The sequence below is a fragment of the Symphodus melops genome (assembly GCF_947650265.1).
Source record: "Symphodus melops genome assembly, chromosome: 16".
Classification (NCBI taxonomy): Eukaryota; Metazoa; Chordata; class Actinopteri; order Labriformes; family Labridae; genus Symphodus; species Symphodus melops.
The window spans coordinates 10,247,604-10,267,883 of NC_136706.1; the positions used below are offsets into that span (position 1 = coordinate 10,247,604).

Below are 20,280 nucleotides of genomic sequence, written 5' to 3' on the forward strand. Positions count from 1 at the left end.
CAGTGTAACCTTTCTTTTTTTTTTATAACTAAAGTACACTTGAGGCCAGAACCTTATCATGGGGTAATTAAGCACAGAAGTGTCGATATGTGATTAGCTTACTGTATATTTTCCTAGTTAAACAAACATGCAAACATGTTCCAAAAAGATTGAAGGTATGTGTTTAAATCTAAGACCCACTAACTGAAACGGAACAGTGTTATAACCTGCTAGTGTCTCCCACCATTTTATCTGGACACTAAATATCAGTCTAAAGTACAGCTAGCAGCTAGGTTAGCTTTGATGAGCTTGGCAGAGAAAATGGAAACAGCTATTCTGGCTCTGTCCATAGTGACAGAACTTGGCTTCCTCTAAAACGTACAAGTAATAAATAAAACTCATTCACAAACATTTAAAAGTGGTTTACGATTTGAAGCTAGAGAAACTGAGCGCTGAGTTCATTTACCTTTTGTGGCTATTTAAGATGAATTACTGTATATTACAAGGATGAAACTTTGTCTACACTGCGTTGCAGTAAGGTAGATCCAGCTAGGTTAAAAGATACTTTATTCCTCTCAGATTTTGTCGTTGGTTAACATATTTTGTTGACAGCTATTAAAATTCCTGTAGTCACTTTACGTCTTAACATGCTTTTAAAGCCTAGTCTTCAACAAGCTTTTTTAATTATTCTAATTTTCATATCAGTTTTGACTTGAATATAACATCATACGTCTTTAGTTTTACAGTTATATAATGACACAGCCCTCAAAGTCTGTTTCATACATCGACTTCTGTATTTGCATTTCTGACCATTTAACCGTCCTTTCCACTGTCAACTCTGCTTTTATCTCTGCTCATCGTGTATCTCTGCCTGCTTTTGTATTCTCTATAGGAAAATCTCATTCTGTTTTTTTCTAAAATGTTGCTTAATGCATAACAAATAATAAAACAGTTTAAAGGGAATCTTCCACCTAAGACATAATGGCTTTGGCAGAAATTGAACTAATGACTAAAAACATAGAACAAAGATAAATATTTTTCTTGCGGATATTCTGATATTTTGTAGGATATAGCCTAATGGTTATTAGAATTACAGGTAGACCTAACTGGTACAGTCAAAACTCCTTGGTGTGGGCTTTTGGTGATAATGTGTCAGTGTGTTCACAGTGTATCTCCTCTGCAGCCAAGGGATTGTGAGTCACTGATTTTCACATGCTAACTGTGACATTTTTACAACTACAATCAGTGAAATATCAACAACCCTATTTAATTCCCTGCCCTGAAGTTTGATTTATGTCCATAGTAACCCCAACATGTACTCTGTTGTTGTCTCTTTCAATAGAGAGCTGTTTAAAACAATCCTAGAAAAAAATATTACAACATCACAAGTCAAACAAAACAAATCTCTTTATCGCTGGGATTTCGGCTTGCATTTCTACTGTTCTGTTCTGCATTAAGAGAGAGTACAGGGAGTAAAAGATATCAGCATGAATCATGACACAAAGTCTGTGTCTTGATAAAGCGCTCCTCCTCCTGGTTGTGGAGAACAGAGCATGTGCAGAGTGCCACGTAGTCCACCAGACTTGTGTGTGTGTGTGTGTGTGTGTGTGTGTGTGTGTGTGTGTGTGTGTGTGTGTGTGTGTGTGTGTGTGTGAGAGTGTGTGTGTGTGTTGTGCAAGCCTACTCTGTGCTACAAGTGAAATGGAAACCCAGTATTTATGAAAGAGAAGAGTGAATTTAGATGGTCTGTTTCTGTCATCGAATTTTGAGCTGAACTTGACCTTATTTGAATAGGCTGAGTTTTGGAAATGGGAAGATCGAGGGAAAGCCTAGCAGCACACAAGAAAGACAAGAGTTTAAATCTATGAAGAAAAAGTAATGCAACAGGAGCAGAGATGTAGACAATTGATGTTTAAAAAACTGTAGACCTCATGTCTCAAGTAAAATAGCAAAAGTCACTGATGTTGTCTCAGTGACTGCACCAAAAAATTGGTGTTGGTTTTATGGTAAATTTAGCGTCATAACCAGATGAGAAACTTTTCCCTCTTGACTCAAGGACAAGTCTCATGCAGGAGGCCTCGTCATAACTTTCCCTCCTAATTCTCCAACTAGGACGTTGATGTATTAAAATTCTTTCAGTTCAATTGAGTCAGGAATAGGGGTGAATTCCAGCAACGTGGAGAAAAGAGCTTGGCTAATTCTTTGCAGATGTGTCTTTAAGCTGTGCAAGGGAACACTGTGCTGCCCTCACTGGAGTGAAAAAGGACTCGGCATGAAGAGAGTTTGATGAATTACGAGGGAAAAACATCAGTGACCCAGTACAGCTGGTTCTGACTGCCTGTCTGGGTTTCCAGGGAAGAAAAAAAGAGTCAACCGAGGAGCTAACATAGTTTCCACTCCCTAGTGGACGTTTTGGTATGCAGTATCACAAGTATGTATGTTAGTCATTTTCAAAGAAAAAACACAATTATATAGAAATAATAGAAGTAAATATTAAAAGGAAGAAGACAATGTTTTATTATGCACATCAAGAGAAAAGTCAAAATATTGAGAATGAGGTTAAAATATCAACCAAAAAAAGGTATTGGGAAAAAAACTCCAAATACAGAAAAGTTGAAATAGAATAATATTTTTTATTTCAAAAAGGTATTTCAATTTTTTCCCCAACTTTTGACACAACATTTCTGATTTTTTTTTCTCAAATCAATTAATAAAAACAAATCTTCCTCATTTATTTTATGCTGCTGTAATTCAGTTTGGAGTAACTTCATTGGTCAAAACTGTTATTACACAACAATTACAGAGTCTCAAAAATCTGTTTCCTTTTTTGGCTGTTCGTATCCTTCTTCTGTGTCTGTATCAAATGTTTCCACTCATCTTTGACTCAGATATATCTGCAGGAAGGATACATTTTCAGAACTCCTGCTGGCTCTGATCGCCCTCACTGAATACACAGGGCTAAAAATTCAATCATGTGACTGTGAGAAAAAGCATACCCTTCATTATCCAAGAACAATACAATGGGTTAACTGTAATTTATAGCATGATTTCGTCTGTTTACTTTACAATTCAAAGAGAAGTCAGTGTCAGACTTTAACATGTTTTCGGACCACCCAGATCTTTTATTTTTCCTTTTACCTTTTTTGTTTCGGCAAATTGGATTTTCAGTGAATTCTTAAAGGTTCATGTTGAATGACTCATCATGACAGTTTTTAAGGGTTTCTCCATAACAAATGAAAAGACTACGTAAGTCAAAATTTTCTAACACCATAATTATGGCAATATCCTTTTAATCCCTTGCATGCACATTAGATAGCACATTTTCTTGCATCGACAAAGTATAACTTGTGGAAGTATAGCTTGTTGTTTAAAGAGACACTTAAACGTATTGCTTTTCCATTGGCCAGCAGGAAGAGACACTTTTAGCTGCCCCTTTAACATGAAAGAGAGACAAAAAGCAGGGTGTGCTTTAGGGTTCTTTAACCCATCATTGAAATGTTGCTATCATGGCAGCCTGTAACCCCGATAAAGGCACAGTAGTCTATCTGTAATCAGATTCTACAGATGAATACAGAATCTGGAGAGGAAGGACAAGAAACAGTGCTAGTATATATCTTTTTGTAGTCACAGTTGTATTGTCTAGATGTTTTTGCCAGAATTGATTGTATGCAGAAAAACAGTCCCGATAGAGAGTAAAAAGTGAAGACTTCAATAACCCTACAGTCCTTAAACTACATGTAGGCAATCATCTTAAAGAAATGTAGTTTCTATACATTCCCTAAACAGATATCTGCATATTAATGCACCAAACAATTTCAATTATAAATGTTGTTGATCAACTCCACAACCAATTTTTGCTAGTCAGCCTAAAAACAATATTGACTGTAGTCCCTCTATTCCTTATCTGAATGCCTGATGGCTACACAGGAAGCTCCAAATGATTAGAAATAAGTCTCAGAGGCAAATAGTTTAGTGAGATTTGAAGCAGAGCAAGCATGCAGTATGCACCCTATATCATCAAATATCATTGTTTGCTGTTCTAAAATTCGAACAGGAGGTCATAATGTGCAAAGACTGCTAAATAAAAGGATAGAGAGAAAAAAAACTATCAAGAAACAGGTTTCAACATTAAGCACCCAAATGCAATAAGAATAGGCTTTGCAAGAGATTTATGAGCAGGAAAATGACCCATCTGTGAGAACTCAAGTCCATGCACATGGTGAGAAACACTTTGCTAACAACAAAACTTTACAGCACTCGATAAAGTTTTGAAAATCAATGCAAAGCCCTTTAAGTTTAAGATGAACTTTATTCACATAAATTCACATGTTAAACTTTGATTGGTGTAAAGAAGTTAGTGCTTTTTTTTTGTCCTGAAAGAAACACTGCATGACGACTGGTACTCTGTCAAATAAAATATGTAAAACTTTGCAAAACACACAGACAAAGCTATTAATTGTGTTTCTAGAATCTCATCACACATACAGGGTGATTGAGGATGTATGTTTCCCAAGCTTTTTGGAGTTGCTGAGAATAGTTTATTTGTCATCCCACCACAGCTGAAACAGAAGTATTTAAAGCTGTTGTGGATGACCACACTAAAACACTAGGGTTAAGGCAGTCGTTATGGAGAGTAGTTACACGTGAGAATTGTTCAAATGAGGATAATGGCACACGCTTGTGCTCAGTTTGTCCTCATAGTTGTTTATGGTGTCGTCTCGTATCTTTATTTTTTTTAAGAGAGTGACAAAAGTTGAAACCCTACCTACTTTCACACATCAGGGGTTGGTTAATCAAAGTGTTCAATAAGTTAAGATAGTAGTGAATGTCAACTCATTCATTAGAAATAGTTGGAGACATTTTTGGAGTCAGCTCATTAATTCTAACTTTTGAAAGGAGCGGAGGGGGCGTATTTTAATTTGACAAGGGCTACAATGTTCCACAACATGTTTCATATTATGGGAAATCCGGCAATTGACTATCTGGCCTTTAGTTAAAAGATGAATACCATCTGCATGAGTGATATCAATCTCCTCATCCAACTCTCTTCCAAAAAAGAAGTTTTTAGATTTCCAAAAGTTTTGAAGCTATTCTTTTTTTATCCGATACAGGCTTGAAGTTGTATGTTTTTCCAATTTTAACCAGAGGACCAAAAGCATAAGTGCAAACCGGAGCTCAACCATCCCTCATTGTAACCAATACACTGCTTCCAAACGAGGTCTTCTGCACCAAGCTTCTGAAGTTATATGACTATGACTGTCATTATAGAACCGAGGTGGCAAGTGACATGAATCCCTTCAGTGTTTTGCTCAGGGATTACACCAGTTACTTTTCTTAGATTTGACAGCACATCATTCTAGACAAAAATCCATCTCAAGAAACACTATCTGAAGAAATAATACAAGAATGGGGAGATTGACTATTTTCCCCCTCTCCAAAATAACTACCTCCGTGCTAACAAGAAAACAATCCTTTTCATTGCTGCTCCCTTGCTATGCAAAGTAGAAGACCATAATAGATCTTTAAATGGTTCTAAAGGAAATTTTATTTGAGTTGTTTCTCTTTGTGTTTATACAAGGAACAGCCTTCCCTTTTCAATTATCTGTAGCTTTATTTAGAATCAAACCTCAGAGCCTGTTAAGCACATTATTTGTCTCTTTTGGACTTTGGGTTATTTTATTTTTTCTTTTAAATCACTTGGCTAAACTTTCATACTTTTATAGAACTTTGTGATCTGAGAAACTGTAAATCCCTTGTGACCATTTGCTGAGGTTTAGCAGCAGCCTCTGCGGTTGCTTGTGTAGATACAAGAAAGAATTTCCCGGTTTGTTGGACTGAAGAAAATGCAAACCTTGGATTAAGTTTCCCAAACTATGCATTAAAGCAGGAGTGTTAACAGCAGCAGGGCATTGATTGCAGTGGCTGCAGCAAATGACTTCACAGGGTGGGAGTGTGGGGTCACCATACTATAATACAGACATAGCCTCATTTATTTTGTTGCTCAGAATAGACTACGGTAAATATGACTTCCTAAAGAATGACTTAGATGCATGTGATGAGACTTTCAACTTGTCAGCAAATCTACAAATCAGGCAGAAGAGGTTTGTGGGAGATGTTTAATGTTGCAGGGCAATCAAAGAGTCATGTTTAGATTTTGTAGATCCTTCTATGAGAATTTAGAGTGCAGAGGCGTCTGGAAAAGTGTGTTGCAATTTGGTCAGGAGTTCATCCAACAGTCAAGGGAAAGGCCATTTATCATGAGACTGTTGATTTGACAGAAAGAGAAGATGTGAAGGAATATACTGTAGTTTAGGGGTCATTTTATTCAGTGGGAATGCTTTTGCAAGAGGGTTTGCGATGTATATTTTAGGATTTGTTGTTAGTGAGGAAGAAGTTTCACTGATTGTTGATGACACACACTGACCATCTTTTAAGCGGTCAGAGCGTTCAGGGTGAACAGTTATCAAACATACTTGGCTGGGTATGATCAGACATCAGTATCCCTCCACTGGTTATATGAGCACCAGCAGTAGACTTGTGTAACAGATTCAGAAACTACAAAAGCAGAACTCCACCTCCTCCCCCATCATCATCATCTCACTGAATGCATCTGCAGGCTGCTGCAGCAGAGCGATATGAGTTTAGACGGATACATCCAAACTTCGCTTTTCTTCTCTGCTCACTGAAAATCCTTCAAATAGAGATGAGGGATTTTTGAGTGAAAGACAACTGGAGAACACTGCTCACTTGAAATATCTCTTGTGTTACATTCAATCTGCTTTGAATGAGTTAATAATGGGATTACGCAAATTTGGCACGCGTCTTTACGCATATGCGTGCGTCTGTTTTTTTGTTTTTATTCTGCAACCTGCACAGTCTCAGAGTGAACCGGGGACACAACAAAGAGCAGCTCTCCGGCAGACGCTACAATGGTCACACAATGGCAAGATTTTTAGCATTTTGAGCCAGGGATCGGAGTATCAGCCTGCGAGGAGGAGAGGAGCGCCAAAAGAACAAGTGCACGCGCAACCTGTCACCATCATTCGCGATGGGGACACGAGAAATCCGGACACCTCTGGTCAGCAGCAGCCTCCTCAGTCGGCGTCTAGCCCGCAGAATTCCCGTGGCCTCCCATCTCCGATCCAACGGCTCTTCAGAGGACACGAGCATCGCCAGCATCAGCACGAGCTGCACAATGAGACAAAGAGAAGAGCCAATGAGACCCAGGAAAAGGTCACTGTCAGTCCGCCTGTGCCCCGGAGAGAAGACACGATGATGGGTGACGATCCCTACGACCCCTACAAATCCACTGACAGGGATAACCCGTATTACAATCATTATGACGTCTACGAGAGACCCAGGCCGAGATCGAGACCCGGATATGGCACAAGGTATCATCAGTACGGTAAGAGAGGAGAAAGTGATCTGCCAAAAAAAACAACTCTCAAAACAACGAATGATATACATGACTGTTAATGTGGTATCTCGGCTTGATCATATCAAAAAGTAAGTAACAACAGTTGTGTATCTCTAAAAAAGTAATGTGCAAAAGAGCACAAGGCTAACTGTTTATACAGAGTTATAAAGTGATTTTTATGACGCTCACTTCCTGTAGTGCTGTGAAAATATTTGCAATTGCAGTTCAAATGAATCCAATAATGTTTAATTACTGACCATTGTCTTTAGATATCGGTGAATCTATGTATTTGTATGTGAACAATGAAGTAATAACCGTCAATTTGATCATCTCTGCTAGGTTTTGTGTTACATGTATACATTTCTGTCACACTAAGTTCACCACTGTTTTGTATTGTTGATTTAGGTCTGCCTGATCTGGTACCAGACCCATACTACATCCAAGCCTCAGCTTACGCCCAGAGAGTCCCAATGTACAACCTTAGATGTGCAGCTGAGGAAAACTGTCTGTCAAGGTAGAACAGCAGAGAGAGAGAGAGAGAGAGAGAGAGAGAGAGAGAGAAAGGAGACAGAGTTGCCGCCAAGTCTGTGTGTGATTCAGAGAGCTCTGAGCCATAACAACCACCTTAAGTGTTGGTGGGTGAGAGGGCTAAGAAGTGGAACCATGGGATGAGGTAAAATTAACCAAATCCTGCCGCTGATGGGGTGGAGTGGTGGATTTCTGCAGAGTTTAATCATAGTGTGCTGAAGGAGAGAAAGCCTAAATGGTAAACACATTATTGAACACTAACCCAAACAACCTCCTGCCTTTAAATTATTTTTCCACCCACCATTTGTACAGAGAGTGAAACACTGCTGCAGCCAGAGGAGGGGAATCAGCAGGAAAAACTAACTCAGTGATGTCATTGTGTCCATATATAAACTGTGTTTTTATTTTTTTCTGCAAATTTTTACTCCTCTCTCTGTTTGTGTCGGCAGCTCTGCCTATAGAGGTGACATTAGAGACTATGATACCCGTATGCTGCTGAGGTTTCCTCAGAGAGTGAAGAACCAGGGGACTGCAGACTTCCTCCCCAGCAGGCCACGTTACTCCTGGGAGTGGCACAGTTGTCACCAGTGAGTATAATGTCACGTATGTGACTGTCCACCTCACCACCATGAAGGGAGAGAAAGTCTTTCTGCATCATTTATTCTCACTCGCATCATTTAGAGATGTTTGCACCAAAGCTTTCATGCCTTTTTAAAAAAAAAACAAATTTAAAAAAGACTTAATGTGTAACTAGTGAACAAAAACAACACAGGTTTGTTTTTGTTCACTAGTTACACATTAAGATAGATAGATAGATAGATAGATAGATAGATAGATAGATAGATAGATAGATAGATAGATAGATAGATAGATAGATAGATAGATAGATACTTTATTGATCCCGAGGGAAATTCAAACATTAAGTCTTTGTTTTAAAACTATATACGCCACAGCAGTATTTGTCTATCACACTGAGTATATGAGGTACTGCTGGCCCAGCTCCCCCAAAATGTGTGCTACTTTAAGTTTCTGTTTGAGGCTTTGTACAGATTTCCACATCAAACCAACATTTTAGTTTTGTGGTGTCTTTAGGCTTTTCTATTTTTACAGTCACAGCATGAAATAGCAAAACTTAATACAAGTGAACTTAATATGACCTGTTAATTTGTATTATTTACAGCCGTAAAGCTAGACTTTGGAAAATCAAGATGTGTGATGGTGGTAATGAGCCACAAATGAAAATGTCTGGTAATTGTGTTCCTTTATTGTGCTTTGGGCAAACTGTATAGTTTTCTCTGTTTCTAAAGAAACTACCTCAGCCCATAGTTATGTTGTTAAATAAACCAGGACACTGTGCTGAAGCCCAAGATAGAGCACATCTGGCAGAGACCCAATGGACTGTATAGGATTTGTAGTCACTGTTTTGAAAGTCCTCTTATGTAAAAGTCCAGACAGTTTCTGCTGCATTAAACAAACGTAATCATCAAGATAATACATTTAAATCAGACACAGTTGTATAAACATAAACATTAGTGAAACGAAAACCTGTTATGGATTGAGTCTCAGTGACCAGCAGTCATCTGATTGAGCACAGATTGGAAATGTCCAACAAAATGCGTTTTTAAAAAAACTGCACCAACGTCAAGCTCACTCGGTTTGTATTAAAAATGTTGCTGAGCACTGTTGCTGCTTATCCACAGGCACTTCCACAGCATGGACGAGTTCAGCCACTATGAACTGCTGGATTCCAGCACTCATCACTCGGTGGCCGAGGGCCACAAGGCCAGCTTCTGTCTGGAGGACACATCCTGTGACTATGGCTACTACCGCAGATTTGCCTGCACAGCACATACCCAGGTGTCAAATATACAACTGTTGACTTGCCTTTGTTTCAGATTTTGAAGCAAATCTTATTCACATGTTATTAATATTATTACTATTTGATTGTAAAAAAGGATAACTCATTTTGACCAACACAGAGATTTATCATCTGACTTGGCAGTTCTCCAGAGCTCCAGGTTTACCTTCTTTCGGCTCTTTGGTCTTACAGTCCAAAACTTTACTGTTGTGTATTGCTCACATTTGCATTTTATCTGCCACAGTGAGGAGCTTTATGCTACCTGCTTAAAGGGATACTTCACCCATTTGCATGAAGCTGTGTATCATTAGAAACATGGTAGTAGTGTTGAATTTGTTTGTTTCTTTGCTTGAAAGTTTTCTTCATGTGATGCAAAAAGCGTCATATTGCATCACATGAAGAAAACTTCCAGGCAAAGAAAAACATATTTTTCTCGTCTCAGGGCAAAATGAGGGTTGGATTCACGACCATTCAACACTAGTACCATGTTTCTAATGATACACAGCTTCATGTAAATGGGTGAAGTATCCCTTCAATGCTCGACATCAGACAGGTAAACCTATCGGAAACTTTAGCTACTTTAAAGCCAGCTTTTCTTGAATGATGTTAACTTAGAGAGTTTAAAGGAGAATGAATATTGGGACATGCGTTCAAAAGTTGGCCAGAGACTCAGCTATAGAAAAAAAAACTTATGTTGCTCTGTGTCAGCCGGATGTGTAAATATGTCAGTTTTAGCTATAAAAACTTTGCAACATTAACCTTATAGAGCTTAAATGTTGGTGAAGAATTAGTTTTTTAAAGTCCTTATCATCCATGACAGTTTTAGTACAAGCATCCTGAGGACAGAGAATTAGCCTTATTCCCAGCAGATGTTTTTTGTTTTTCACAGTAGACACACTAGTGTTAATGATATATTAATGTCTGCTCAGTTCTGTGAAAGCGCCTCATGACAGAGAGCCAACATGTGTAATACCAGAACCATGACTCTTCTAAATTCAAATCAGCCATGAATAATTTGTCATCAGCAGCAAGAGTTGCACAATAAATATTTATATTGATGGCTAAACCGAGATCCAGATCCCAAGAAAGACCTATAATCAGAATTTAAATGATGTTGCCTTTTCATGTGTTAATGTGGTTTTGTTTTATTTAGGTGCAGTAACATAGTGTGTATGGGGGGCTGAATCCTCAAACAAAAAAATATCAAAAGTATATCAGGACAGCGCACAATCATCTTAAATATCCATTCTTTTTATTGCAACAGATGTTTCTGGCAAAGCCCTTCTTCAGTGGCCTTAGGCAAACAAAGTCAGACTTTCTCCATTTAGGAGCAACAGTCAGACCAAAATGGAGAATAACAAGTTTTATTATTTGCCTTCATGGAAAGATCTAGTTTTGAGACATTTGTTCATACAGGAGAGAGTAACTAAGAAAACAGGTGTTCTTTTCTTTCTGAAAACAACTCAAACACTTCCCTTTTGCATAAGTTGTCAGAAGGCTGATACTGTCCACCTTTCAGGTTTTTCACCTTTTTAAATGAAAAAAAAAGCATTCCATCTTACATTGAACTAAATGTATAAAAAGTTGTTGCTCTTTTGAATTTTGAACTTTTAGATATTATTCTGTAATAAAACAAAATGTTTAATCTTCAAAGTAACATTTACTGTTGCTTAAGTGAGAGAGCCATTTATAGTAAAATCAGAAGTTGTTGTTTTTAAGTTATACAGTGTTTTACATGGATGCTGTCCATTATGCAGGGTCTGAGTCCAGGATGTTATGATACCTACAACGCAGACATCGACTGTCAGTGGATCGACATCACAGATGTGAAACCTGGAAACTACGTCCTCAAGGTTTGTCAAAAACACCAGACATTTGGCTTCTTCCTGGAACACAACTTCTTGAGAAACATTACACTTGTATGGAATAAAAGTAGCAGCCATAGCTCAGTCTGTAAAGGACTTAAGGGTTGTTGGTTCAAGTCCCAGTTCCATAAGGCACTGAACCCTTCTACTAGCTTAGGAGTGCCCGCTTAGGGCAGCCCCCTAACTGTGCTCCATTTGTAGCATGTTCAACAACAGAGTGTAAAATGGAACTTTTTTACTAAAGTAGATCTATAAAACATTTATAACATTAAATTAAACTGTATTCTGTTTATTTAGCATTGATTCATGAACCTTGAATTTTACAATTCTGTTTATTGATGTGTTCTTTGTTGTTGTTCTCTACAGATCAGTGTAAATCCGCACTATCACGTCCCAGAAAGTGACTACAGCAACAACATTGTGCGCTGTGAGGTTCGCTACACTGGCAGCTACGCCTATTTGTCTGGTTGTCACATGTCACCGTAAGTATCATATCTCACTAGACAAATGTTTATGTGATTTTCCTCAGTCAAATAACCAATGTGTTTTATTTTCTTCTCTGTTTTTATTGCAGGTATTAAGACATGACAGTCATGCACAGCATGTTCTATAAATGACAACGAAGAGGACTTCATATGAAAGTGTATCAAAAAATCATTCAATCTTTCATGGTTAGATAAACATGTTAGAATTTAAAATACTACCAATAAAAAAAGTAGGAATTATCTGCTGCAGTGCCAGATAGTGTTTAATTTTTCTTTCTTGTGTGTGAAAGCAGATCTTATATCCTTTTCTCATCTTTCTAATAAGAATATTCCTCTTCCATATCTCCTCTATATTGTTTACTTTCCTGCTTTGTTCCATTGTACTGTATTCCTCAGTTTTTCTCCCAACAAAATCATGGAAATAGAATCCTTTAGTAGCCGAACACACATTTAAACCAGCTCTCCCTCATTGTTAAGTCAGTTGTATCAGTATTTCTAAAGTATTGAAAATGTTTGTTATATTTATAAGCAACAGGAGAAACTTGCTTTGCTCAAAAGCTTGGGTGGAAATAAAAAAGTTTGGATATTGATCGTGTACTGATCAGTGTAAGTGACTTCACTGTTCTGTTTCTTTTTATTGGATGACTAAAATAAACACAAACACTATGTCAAACAGGAGAATGCAAATGATGATGATATGCTGTGCAATGTTCAGCTCCATTTGGGTCACGACATCTGAGTCGACTGATTTAAAGTACGCTCCGAGTTAACACTCTACATGGTTGCAGTTTCAAGCGAAGAGTTGGAACTGTTTTTGCAGGTTTCGATCTGCATAGTAACACTCTTACTTCACAAGAAAATTAAAAAGCACCATGCAGCAAATCCACAGCAACATAAGTATGTATGCAAGACCTATTTTTTTGGACACCTGAAGTAGACACATCTTATCTATAATTTTCTGTCAGAGACACAATAATCCACATAAGAAACAGTGCAGCTCTCTAACTAGAGATCTGACAATATCCCAGGGCCCACTAAAGACCTTTGACAAAGTCTTTTAGGTAACTTGCTGCTTTTCCATATTAAGCATATCAAGGTACCTACCAACCATAATTCCTTCATGAGGCAAGCTGGCCTTTGCTCCTTTCAGTTAAAAAGTATCAGTCTTTTAATCAGAGGCAGCCTAACACCCAAAGGCGAGAGATAACTGGCCTATTGGTACTCTCAGACTTACTGCCTAAAATACAAACAGTATGGAGATAAGGGAAGAACAGTACCTAAGATCTCAAAATCCCAACCCTAACCCCTCCTGACAATGGTGACCACAAGGTGACAATTATCAGAAAAATCATACTTAGATGCCCTTTGGATATCCAAGAACTGATGTGGTCTAATAAGAAGTAATGATAGCAGCGCCTTTTAGAGAGCCAGATGCATTGTCTGGTGATATGTCAAATAATAATGATTTAATAAAAACAGATGAAAAGAAGGAAAAATCTTAAATTCCTCTTTAAAAAACGTTTTTGTTGTTGCGACAGGATAGATATTTAAGCATGTCAAGTTATTTACAATATTCTGATTTTTCCAGGCATGACTCTGTATTCTTTTTTACAAAATGTGTTTATATGAATGTATGAATGTATCTTTTTCCAAAAAATGATGTATTTATTTATCTGTTAGATAATCAAAACTTTGGTCTCTCATTTTTTCCGGAGCATCAGGTTTCTTGCTCAACAAAAGGCAACACATCACAATCTGATCATGTGCAGTATCCTCCTCCACACCACAAGGGGGCGCTACTGACAATCTGTTTAGTGTGTTCGGTTTGAATTCTGTGATTTTTATCTGAATGCCCACTGGAGGAGTAAACCACCAGCAGTGTGAGTGTATGTGTACATGTATGTGTAAGTCTCATAGGATCCAAAACATTACCTTGTGAATTATTACATTTTAGAGTCAAAATGCATCCGGTCCGAGTGTCGATCCCGTCGTTTCGTTCAGAAAACAGCTCGCTGGAGAAAGGTTACACGGTGAGCTGCTCAATCATAATAATAACCTCTGTGTGTGTCTGTCGTCAGCTTTCACTCACATGTCGGTAATGTTGAATAAGAAGATTTTTTAACATGTTTTTTTTACTAAACATCGAAGAACAGGCATAGTGAAAGTACCTGTTGAAATAATGTGTTTTTGTGTGTTTCCCTGTTTACCTCTGATCCCTCCTTGTTTTCTTAATCCATTGTAAACATGTTATCATTTGAGAAATTATTCACGTTAATTAAAAAAAACGGTCTTACGTCAACCTTGTTTAAATATGTACAAAGATTTGGATGTTCCTGTCTGATAAAAGCTAAAGAAACACACTTCATAGAGCAGAGATCCATCCAGCTGGCTGTCATTCACACATTTATCTGACGATTCAAGAAAGTTCAAAGTGTGTGGAAAAACAAAATCCTTTAAAATCCTAAATATTTAGCTTCAGAGCAGTACATCAAACAGGGACTCTTATATTTTTTTTTATTTATTTAACCTTTATTTATCCAGGAAAAGTCCCATTGTCTTGGAGCCCAAGATTCAAGATGTTTTATATTTATTTTCATTTTTATGCTAAGTGAACATAAAACAAGTGAAGAAAACTGGCTTCTATCAGCAGCTCCGTGTTTAAAATGCATTTGTGAAGGTTGTTTGAATCCCTCAATCAGACTTTGGGCCAGAAAAAGCTTCAATAATGTTCAACAACTTCTTTGAACATAGAAATAAACTCATAGAAGCTGAGTCAGCAGCCTGCTCCGACCAAATCAATATCACTGACAGTGAGTGTGAATAATGACACAGGTTGTTTTACAATGGCAGATACCTGATTTGCTCATTCATATTAAAAAATCATGTTTTGTAAAATAATGTTTTTTATGCAAATACTATCCATGTCCTGTTAGCTAACATTTTAGACGGCATGTTATTGATGTGTTTTTGACTCGTTGAAAACACTCTAGACTTTTCCAGGCTGTTAAGTCTGTTGCTCCTCTGTCTTGGGACGTGCAGTCACTGTGTTTGTCACCATGTCACAAGAATTGGGTTAACCATCCAGCCGTCATTGAAGAGTGAATTTCCTTATTTTTCACAATACTGACTAGAACAGCAATGTATGTGCCTTATCAGCAACATTTAAGGAAGAATCCAGCAGAGTAAGGGAAGTAAAAGTCTGTTAAAGGATGTTCTTTTTATCCTTGACAGAAGCTACAGATGTTTCCTCTCTGACATAGAATCAAACTGAACTAAAGAGGCTCGAGGAGGGGACACTTGTGTGGCTATTAGACTCATATGATGAATCAACTTGTTTCACAACTTGTTTGTCTCTTTTTTTTTTTTTCCAGGTCTTTAAGATCGATGTGCTGATGAATGGCAGACAGCATAATGTTGAGAAACGCTACAGTGAATTCCATGCTTTGCATAAAATGGTGGGTTTTCCCTTTTAAGATGTAAAGTTTTTAATATTAACAAAGTTCTCCTTTTATATGAGTTCACATTCTAAGTCCTGAACCTTAAGACGCTTCATCATGATTAGGGTAAAGTGATCTTTATTGTCAGTATTTCAACATGTGCTGGACATACAGAAGAATCAAAAAAAAAAAAAAAAGTTTCAATGGATTAATATAAATAAATATAAGGCACTTAGCGGGAGGAAAAACAATTTATTTTGAAAGTCTTTTTTTTTTTTTAAGTGACTGATGCTTCTGCACTGCTGATGAGGGAGAGTCTTATAACGTGGCATTAGTGTAAACGTGTCCTGTGCTTTTGGTTTCCTTTTTTGGAATGGGGGCAGAGAGAGAGAGTACTGCTCCAGGATGGGGGGGCGAGGTTCAGCATCTAGAGCTGAGGGGGCCAGGGTGGGCAGGAATGAGAAACCAATGATTTTTCTGATTAGTTTTTCTCATCATTGTTAGAAATGAGACCCACTACAGTTGTATCATATGTAAACTTTACAAAGTGATTGGTGCTGAAGGTTTGTCGTTCAGTCATGGGTCAGCAGGGTGAAGAGCAGGGGACTGAGCGCACATCCTTGGGGGAATATATCTCGAGCACCATCACACAAAGCAGAGGGGCCTCTGCTTTGTGTGATGGTGCTCGAGATATATTCCTGCCGACCCTTTCTGCTTGTGGCCTCTCATTAAGGAAGTCCAGCAACTAATTACAGAGGGATGTGTTGAGGCCCACTTGGTCCAGTTTCCCGATCAGCTGCTGTGGTACGATGGTGTTAAATGCTGAGTGGAAGTCTATGAACAGCATTCTGACAGAAGAGTTCTCGGTGTTTAGATGGGAGCCGGCTGGAGAGCAGATTACATCCTCAGTGGATCGGTTGGCTTGGCTCGGTATGCAAACTGGAACAGGTCTAGGGTTGTGGGAAGGATGGACTTAATGTGGGAAATGACTAGCCTTTAAAAGTATTTCATGAGGATGGAGGTTATAATGCGACTGGGAGAAACAGGATGGAGAGAACATCTTTGGCACGGGTATGGTGATGGTGGTGGAAATGAAACATGCACGAAAAACAGCCTGTTCAAGAGAGGTGTTGAAGGAGTCAGTGAGTTTTAAATTGATTTTACTCTGTTATTTGGGGTGTTGAAAAGACTAATAATATACCTTTTAGAATTATAATTTTATTCCTTATTGTTTCTGGCTCTTTGACATTTCTGTCAAATAAAAAAATCACAGTCATACTTTTTGATCTGTTTGGGCCTCCATATTCCCTCCTGAACTTTTAGAGACCAAACAATTAATAGGGCATATTTAAAAAAGAAAACATTCATTAATTGATCATTAAAAGAGGAACAAATGAATACATAACATTTGTATGTAATCGTACACAGCAATATATTTTTAGCGTGCTCCACGGTGGTTAACCCCACTCACCATTTTTTAGGGTGTAGCTGTTCAGATCAGTTCCTGTTCTGCTTTATATTCCACTTTTGTTTTGTTTGCAAACTTCACTTCCTTCTTGTGATTATGGTTAGCATACTGGGCTGTTTTTTATTCATCCAAGCCATATGATCCTAAAGAGTTGGAGAGGACTCAAGATTGGCAAGCAGGCACAACTCACTTAATAAGACAACGATTAAGTTAAAATGCCTTGAATAAATCAGGACATCAGAAAAATGCAGATCTGTTATAATTGTACATTTTTATTTATCCACTCCTTTCTTCTTGCATGGCAATGTCAGTCCACGACTTTAGTCCAGACCATAGACTGTAAAAGACTATTATATATCTAAAACATACAAGATGTATTGTTCTATTTTTTTTTTCATAAGGACACTCTTAGTTCCTAGGATGAAACATAAAACTGTCATTTCGGTGAATTTTCCTCCAGCAGGTCAAAGTTTTCACTCATCCTGTGAAATCCACCTACCTCTTTTCCGTGGATTGTCACAAGATTCTGTTCAATTTAAGATCAGCTGATATTTTGGTTAGTGATCAGTACAAGGGACATGTGTGCATTTCCTCTGTCTCTTTCTGTTTTTGTGCCTACAACACTCTATTGTTGTGGGCTCAGCACTGTTTTTAAAGACTTTAGTTTTTTCTCTGATGTGATTTGTGATGTGCAGTACAAATTTTGATGACGTTTTTTTTTTTTTTTTTTTATCCCTCCAGCTAAAGAAGAGCATAAAGCCACCAGAGATTCCCTCAAAGCACGTGAGAAACTGGGTCCCTAAAGTCTTGGAGCAAAGGAGGCATGGTTTAGAGCTCTACCTTCAGGTACTCTGACACACTTTAATCTCCCTGATGGGACTGATTACCCAACACTAACATAACAACTCAGTACAGATGTCGGGGATTAAAGAGAATCCAACTGTCAACCAGAGAAAAGTCATGGAGGTCACTTGCGTTGTGTACTGCTGCTTCTTGTGCACATTGTAATTTGCTTTTGTTTTGTCTTTTTTCTTAGACTATAATTATGGAAAATGGGGTTCTTCCAAAGATATTCCTGGATTTCCTGAACATCCGCCATTTTCCTTCAGTGCCAAAAACAGAAAGCTGTGGGTGAGTTCAGACTGCAAGTTTTCCATAAAATAAAAGACTAAAGTGTCTTTTTGGTTTTTTTTCATCTGTGGGAGGATTTGTCCCACCACTACTGGAAGGATACTAAGTTAATGTTATTTTTCTTTTCTGTCTCAGGTCTTTTGATACAGAATCAGAGGAATCAAGGTGAGACGTTTCTCTCATGTGTCAGTAAATATTTTGTATGAAGGATCTGGTCTGTTCTTGTTGGTCTTCCAACATATTGAACCAGTTAAAACAAGAGTCACTATTTGCTCTGCATGTGGACTTCACCCTGCTTGTCAGTGACATCAACTTCATCATGTTAATTTATAACAAACAATGTTGCTGCCATTAGACCTCTGACTTGTTCTTTTTGGGATATTTTCAGTAAACTTTCACATCAGCCAGTCCTGTTGTTCCTGAGAGACCCCTTCCTGCTTCCATCTGCACATGGTGAGTTCAGAAATACTTGTGTGCATATTGTCATAATATCCACATTTACTCACTTACATTTAATTCATCTATTTGGATTGTTTAAAGATGTAAACATTTTTTTTGACAGCTACAGTATCAATCTGTTTTAAAGCAAAACGTCTGCTTTAACTTCCATTTTATCTTACAATTTTATTGTAGAAACTTTCTCTTCATCTTTCACTTTCAGATTCTTTTGCAAATGTCGTGATTGAAGGTGTGGTGCACGGAGTTTTCTACCCAGATCTGCAGCCCAGGTAGAGCAGCAGAGTCAACTGAGGGCTTCTCACCACAAACCAGTGCTTCATATCACTACTGAGCCTCATTGAGATATTCCAAAGCATATAATACACATCCAAACATTAGAAATAAAGGGATTAATAGCTGGAACTAAGTCACTGTCACTTACACCTCTTTACCTCTGCACAATTACTTTGAGCAGATTTCTAGAAAAAAAGATTTGAACCCTAAGAAGTTATTTAAAGCGCAGTTATTGTCTGCATTTTTACGTAACCTTATGTGGCACATTTTTTGCACGTTTACTTACTTTTGCATAAGAATTAAAAAAAAAAAAAAATTTAAGAGCTTAAAACTTTGGTTTTAAAGTTTAAAAAAAACACAGGATTGACTTTAAATTGAAATAAGAGGTAGATCCATCAAGGGAAGATTTATTGCAGTGTTCTTTTTTGTTTGTTTGTTTGATTGATTGATTGATTGATTGTTTGTGTTTTAACTTGTTAACCTCCAAGTATTGTTAATGGTGTGGTTACTGGGTGCAAACCAGTATGAAATGCACATGACAGCTAGACTGAATGACAACATAGAGGGGGCTGGCTGGAGCTCCAACATGACCTGCAAACAGGCTGCTTCCACTCCCTTTGTAGCACTGTGATTGAGTTTGTTCTGAGTCGCCTACTTTAGCCTCTGAGAGCGAGAGCAGCTGGACAAAGGGAACAGTTTAAATGCTGCATTCTGGCACAGCTGACACTAATGTGCCACATGTGTAAAAATGACTTGAGCTTTATAAGCCAGTCCTGGCAGCGATGTGGACCGAATTTACTAAGTATCAGATGTTTGTATGGAGCAGAAGGAAAAGAAAGAGCTGGCACAACGAGATAGAGGAATGACACATTATTGAAGGGTCATGATGATCACCAGCTTTATCATTGCACCTTTTTTGCATTGTGAAACTCATGATAGTTTATAAATCAAACAGAATTCATGAGGGTGAACTATTAAATTCATTATTTGTTTTCTACCTAAAACCTACAATACCCATAATGCAGTTTGACCATGGATGTCTGGTTGGGTTTGACGTAATGCTAACAGCAGCTAATGTAGCCTTTAGCTGCTAGGCTAAAGCAGAGTTGACGAGTTGGCTAAAGATGTCTGTGAAGCTCAATCATTTTTGACACCACAGCGGCTCTTTATTTGACTTTCAAATGTATAGTCTTCAGCCCTCGACTGACACTGAATTATAAGCCACAAAGGACTTGTACAATGATATTTATTTATTCAGGAGTAGTCCTTCTGAAGTCCTTTAAACTGAAAACTAAAATAATTGAGTTCCCCTTTCAGGCAGGGCCAGTGGTAAGTCACACGCGTTTGTGCAGAGCAGTGTTAAAGACAAGTGCAATCTCT

At 37.9% G+C, this 20,280-nt stretch overlaps 2 protein-coding genes across 3 annotated transcripts; both read left to right on the forward strand.

Moving 5' to 3' along the window:
- The first annotated feature begins 5,266 nt into the window (after positions 1 to 5,266).
- On the forward strand, positions 5,267 to 12,746 carry loxa (lysyl oxidase a). The gene is made up of 7 exons (XM_079364310.1): positions 5,267 to 7,384; positions 7,802 to 7,910; positions 8,374 to 8,511; positions 9,625 to 9,781; positions 11,540 to 11,635; positions 12,014 to 12,129; positions 12,222 to 12,746. Exons 1-7 carry the CDS (start codon positions 6,775 to 6,777, stop codon positions 12,226 to 12,228), a joined length of 1,233 nt encoding a protein of 410 aa, XP_079220436.1. The 5' UTR covers positions 5,267 to 6,774; the 3' UTR covers positions 12,229 to 12,746.
- A 1,161-nt stretch (positions 12,747 to 13,907) lies between these two features.
- On the forward strand, positions 13,908 to 19,029 carry snx24 (sorting nexin 24). Of its 2 annotated transcripts, XM_079364910.1 has the most exons (8): positions 13,908 to 14,012; positions 14,087 to 14,162; positions 15,504 to 15,587; positions 17,779 to 17,883; positions 18,074 to 18,168; positions 18,304 to 18,333; positions 18,557 to 18,621; positions 18,830 to 19,029. In XM_079364910.1, the coding sequence occupies exons 2-8, from the start codon at positions 14,094 to 14,096 to the stop codon at positions 18,898 to 18,900; spliced, it is 519 nt and encodes a 172-aa protein (XP_079221036.1). In that variant the 5' UTR covers positions 13,908 to 14,012; positions 14,087 to 14,093; the 3' UTR covers positions 18,901 to 19,029. The 2 variants fall into 2 exon arrangements, with proteins under 2 accessions (XP_079221036.1, XP_079221037.1); XM_079364911.1 differs by lacking the exon at positions 14,087 to 14,162 and having other exon boundaries at positions 13,909 to 14,012.
- Positions 19,030 to 20,280: the final 1,251 nt, after the last annotated feature.

Coding starts and splice junctions, on each gene's coding strand:
- loxa (XM_079364310.1), top strand. CDS start 6,775: ATGGGATTACGCAAATTTGGCACGCGTCTTTACGCATATGCGTGCGTC. Junction 7,385..7,801: donor CACAAGGTATCATCAGTACG/GTAAGAGAGGAG, acceptor TTGTTGATTTAG/GTCTGCCTGATCTGGTACCA. Junction 8,512..9,624: donor GAGTGGCACAGTTGTCACCA/GTGAGTATAATG, acceptor GCTTATCCACAG/GCACTTCCACAGCATGGACG.
- snx24 (XM_079364910.1), top strand. CDS start 14,094: ATGCATCCGGTCCGAGTGTCGATCCCGTCGTTTCGTTCAGAAAACAGC. Junction 18,169..18,303: donor CCAAAAACAGAAAGCTGTGG/GTGAGTTCAGAC, acceptor TTTCTGTCTCAG/GTCTTTTGATACAGAATCAG. Junction 18,334..18,556: donor ACAGAATCAGAGGAATCAAG/GTGAGACGTTTC, acceptor GGATATTTTCAG/TAAACTTTCACATCAGCCAG.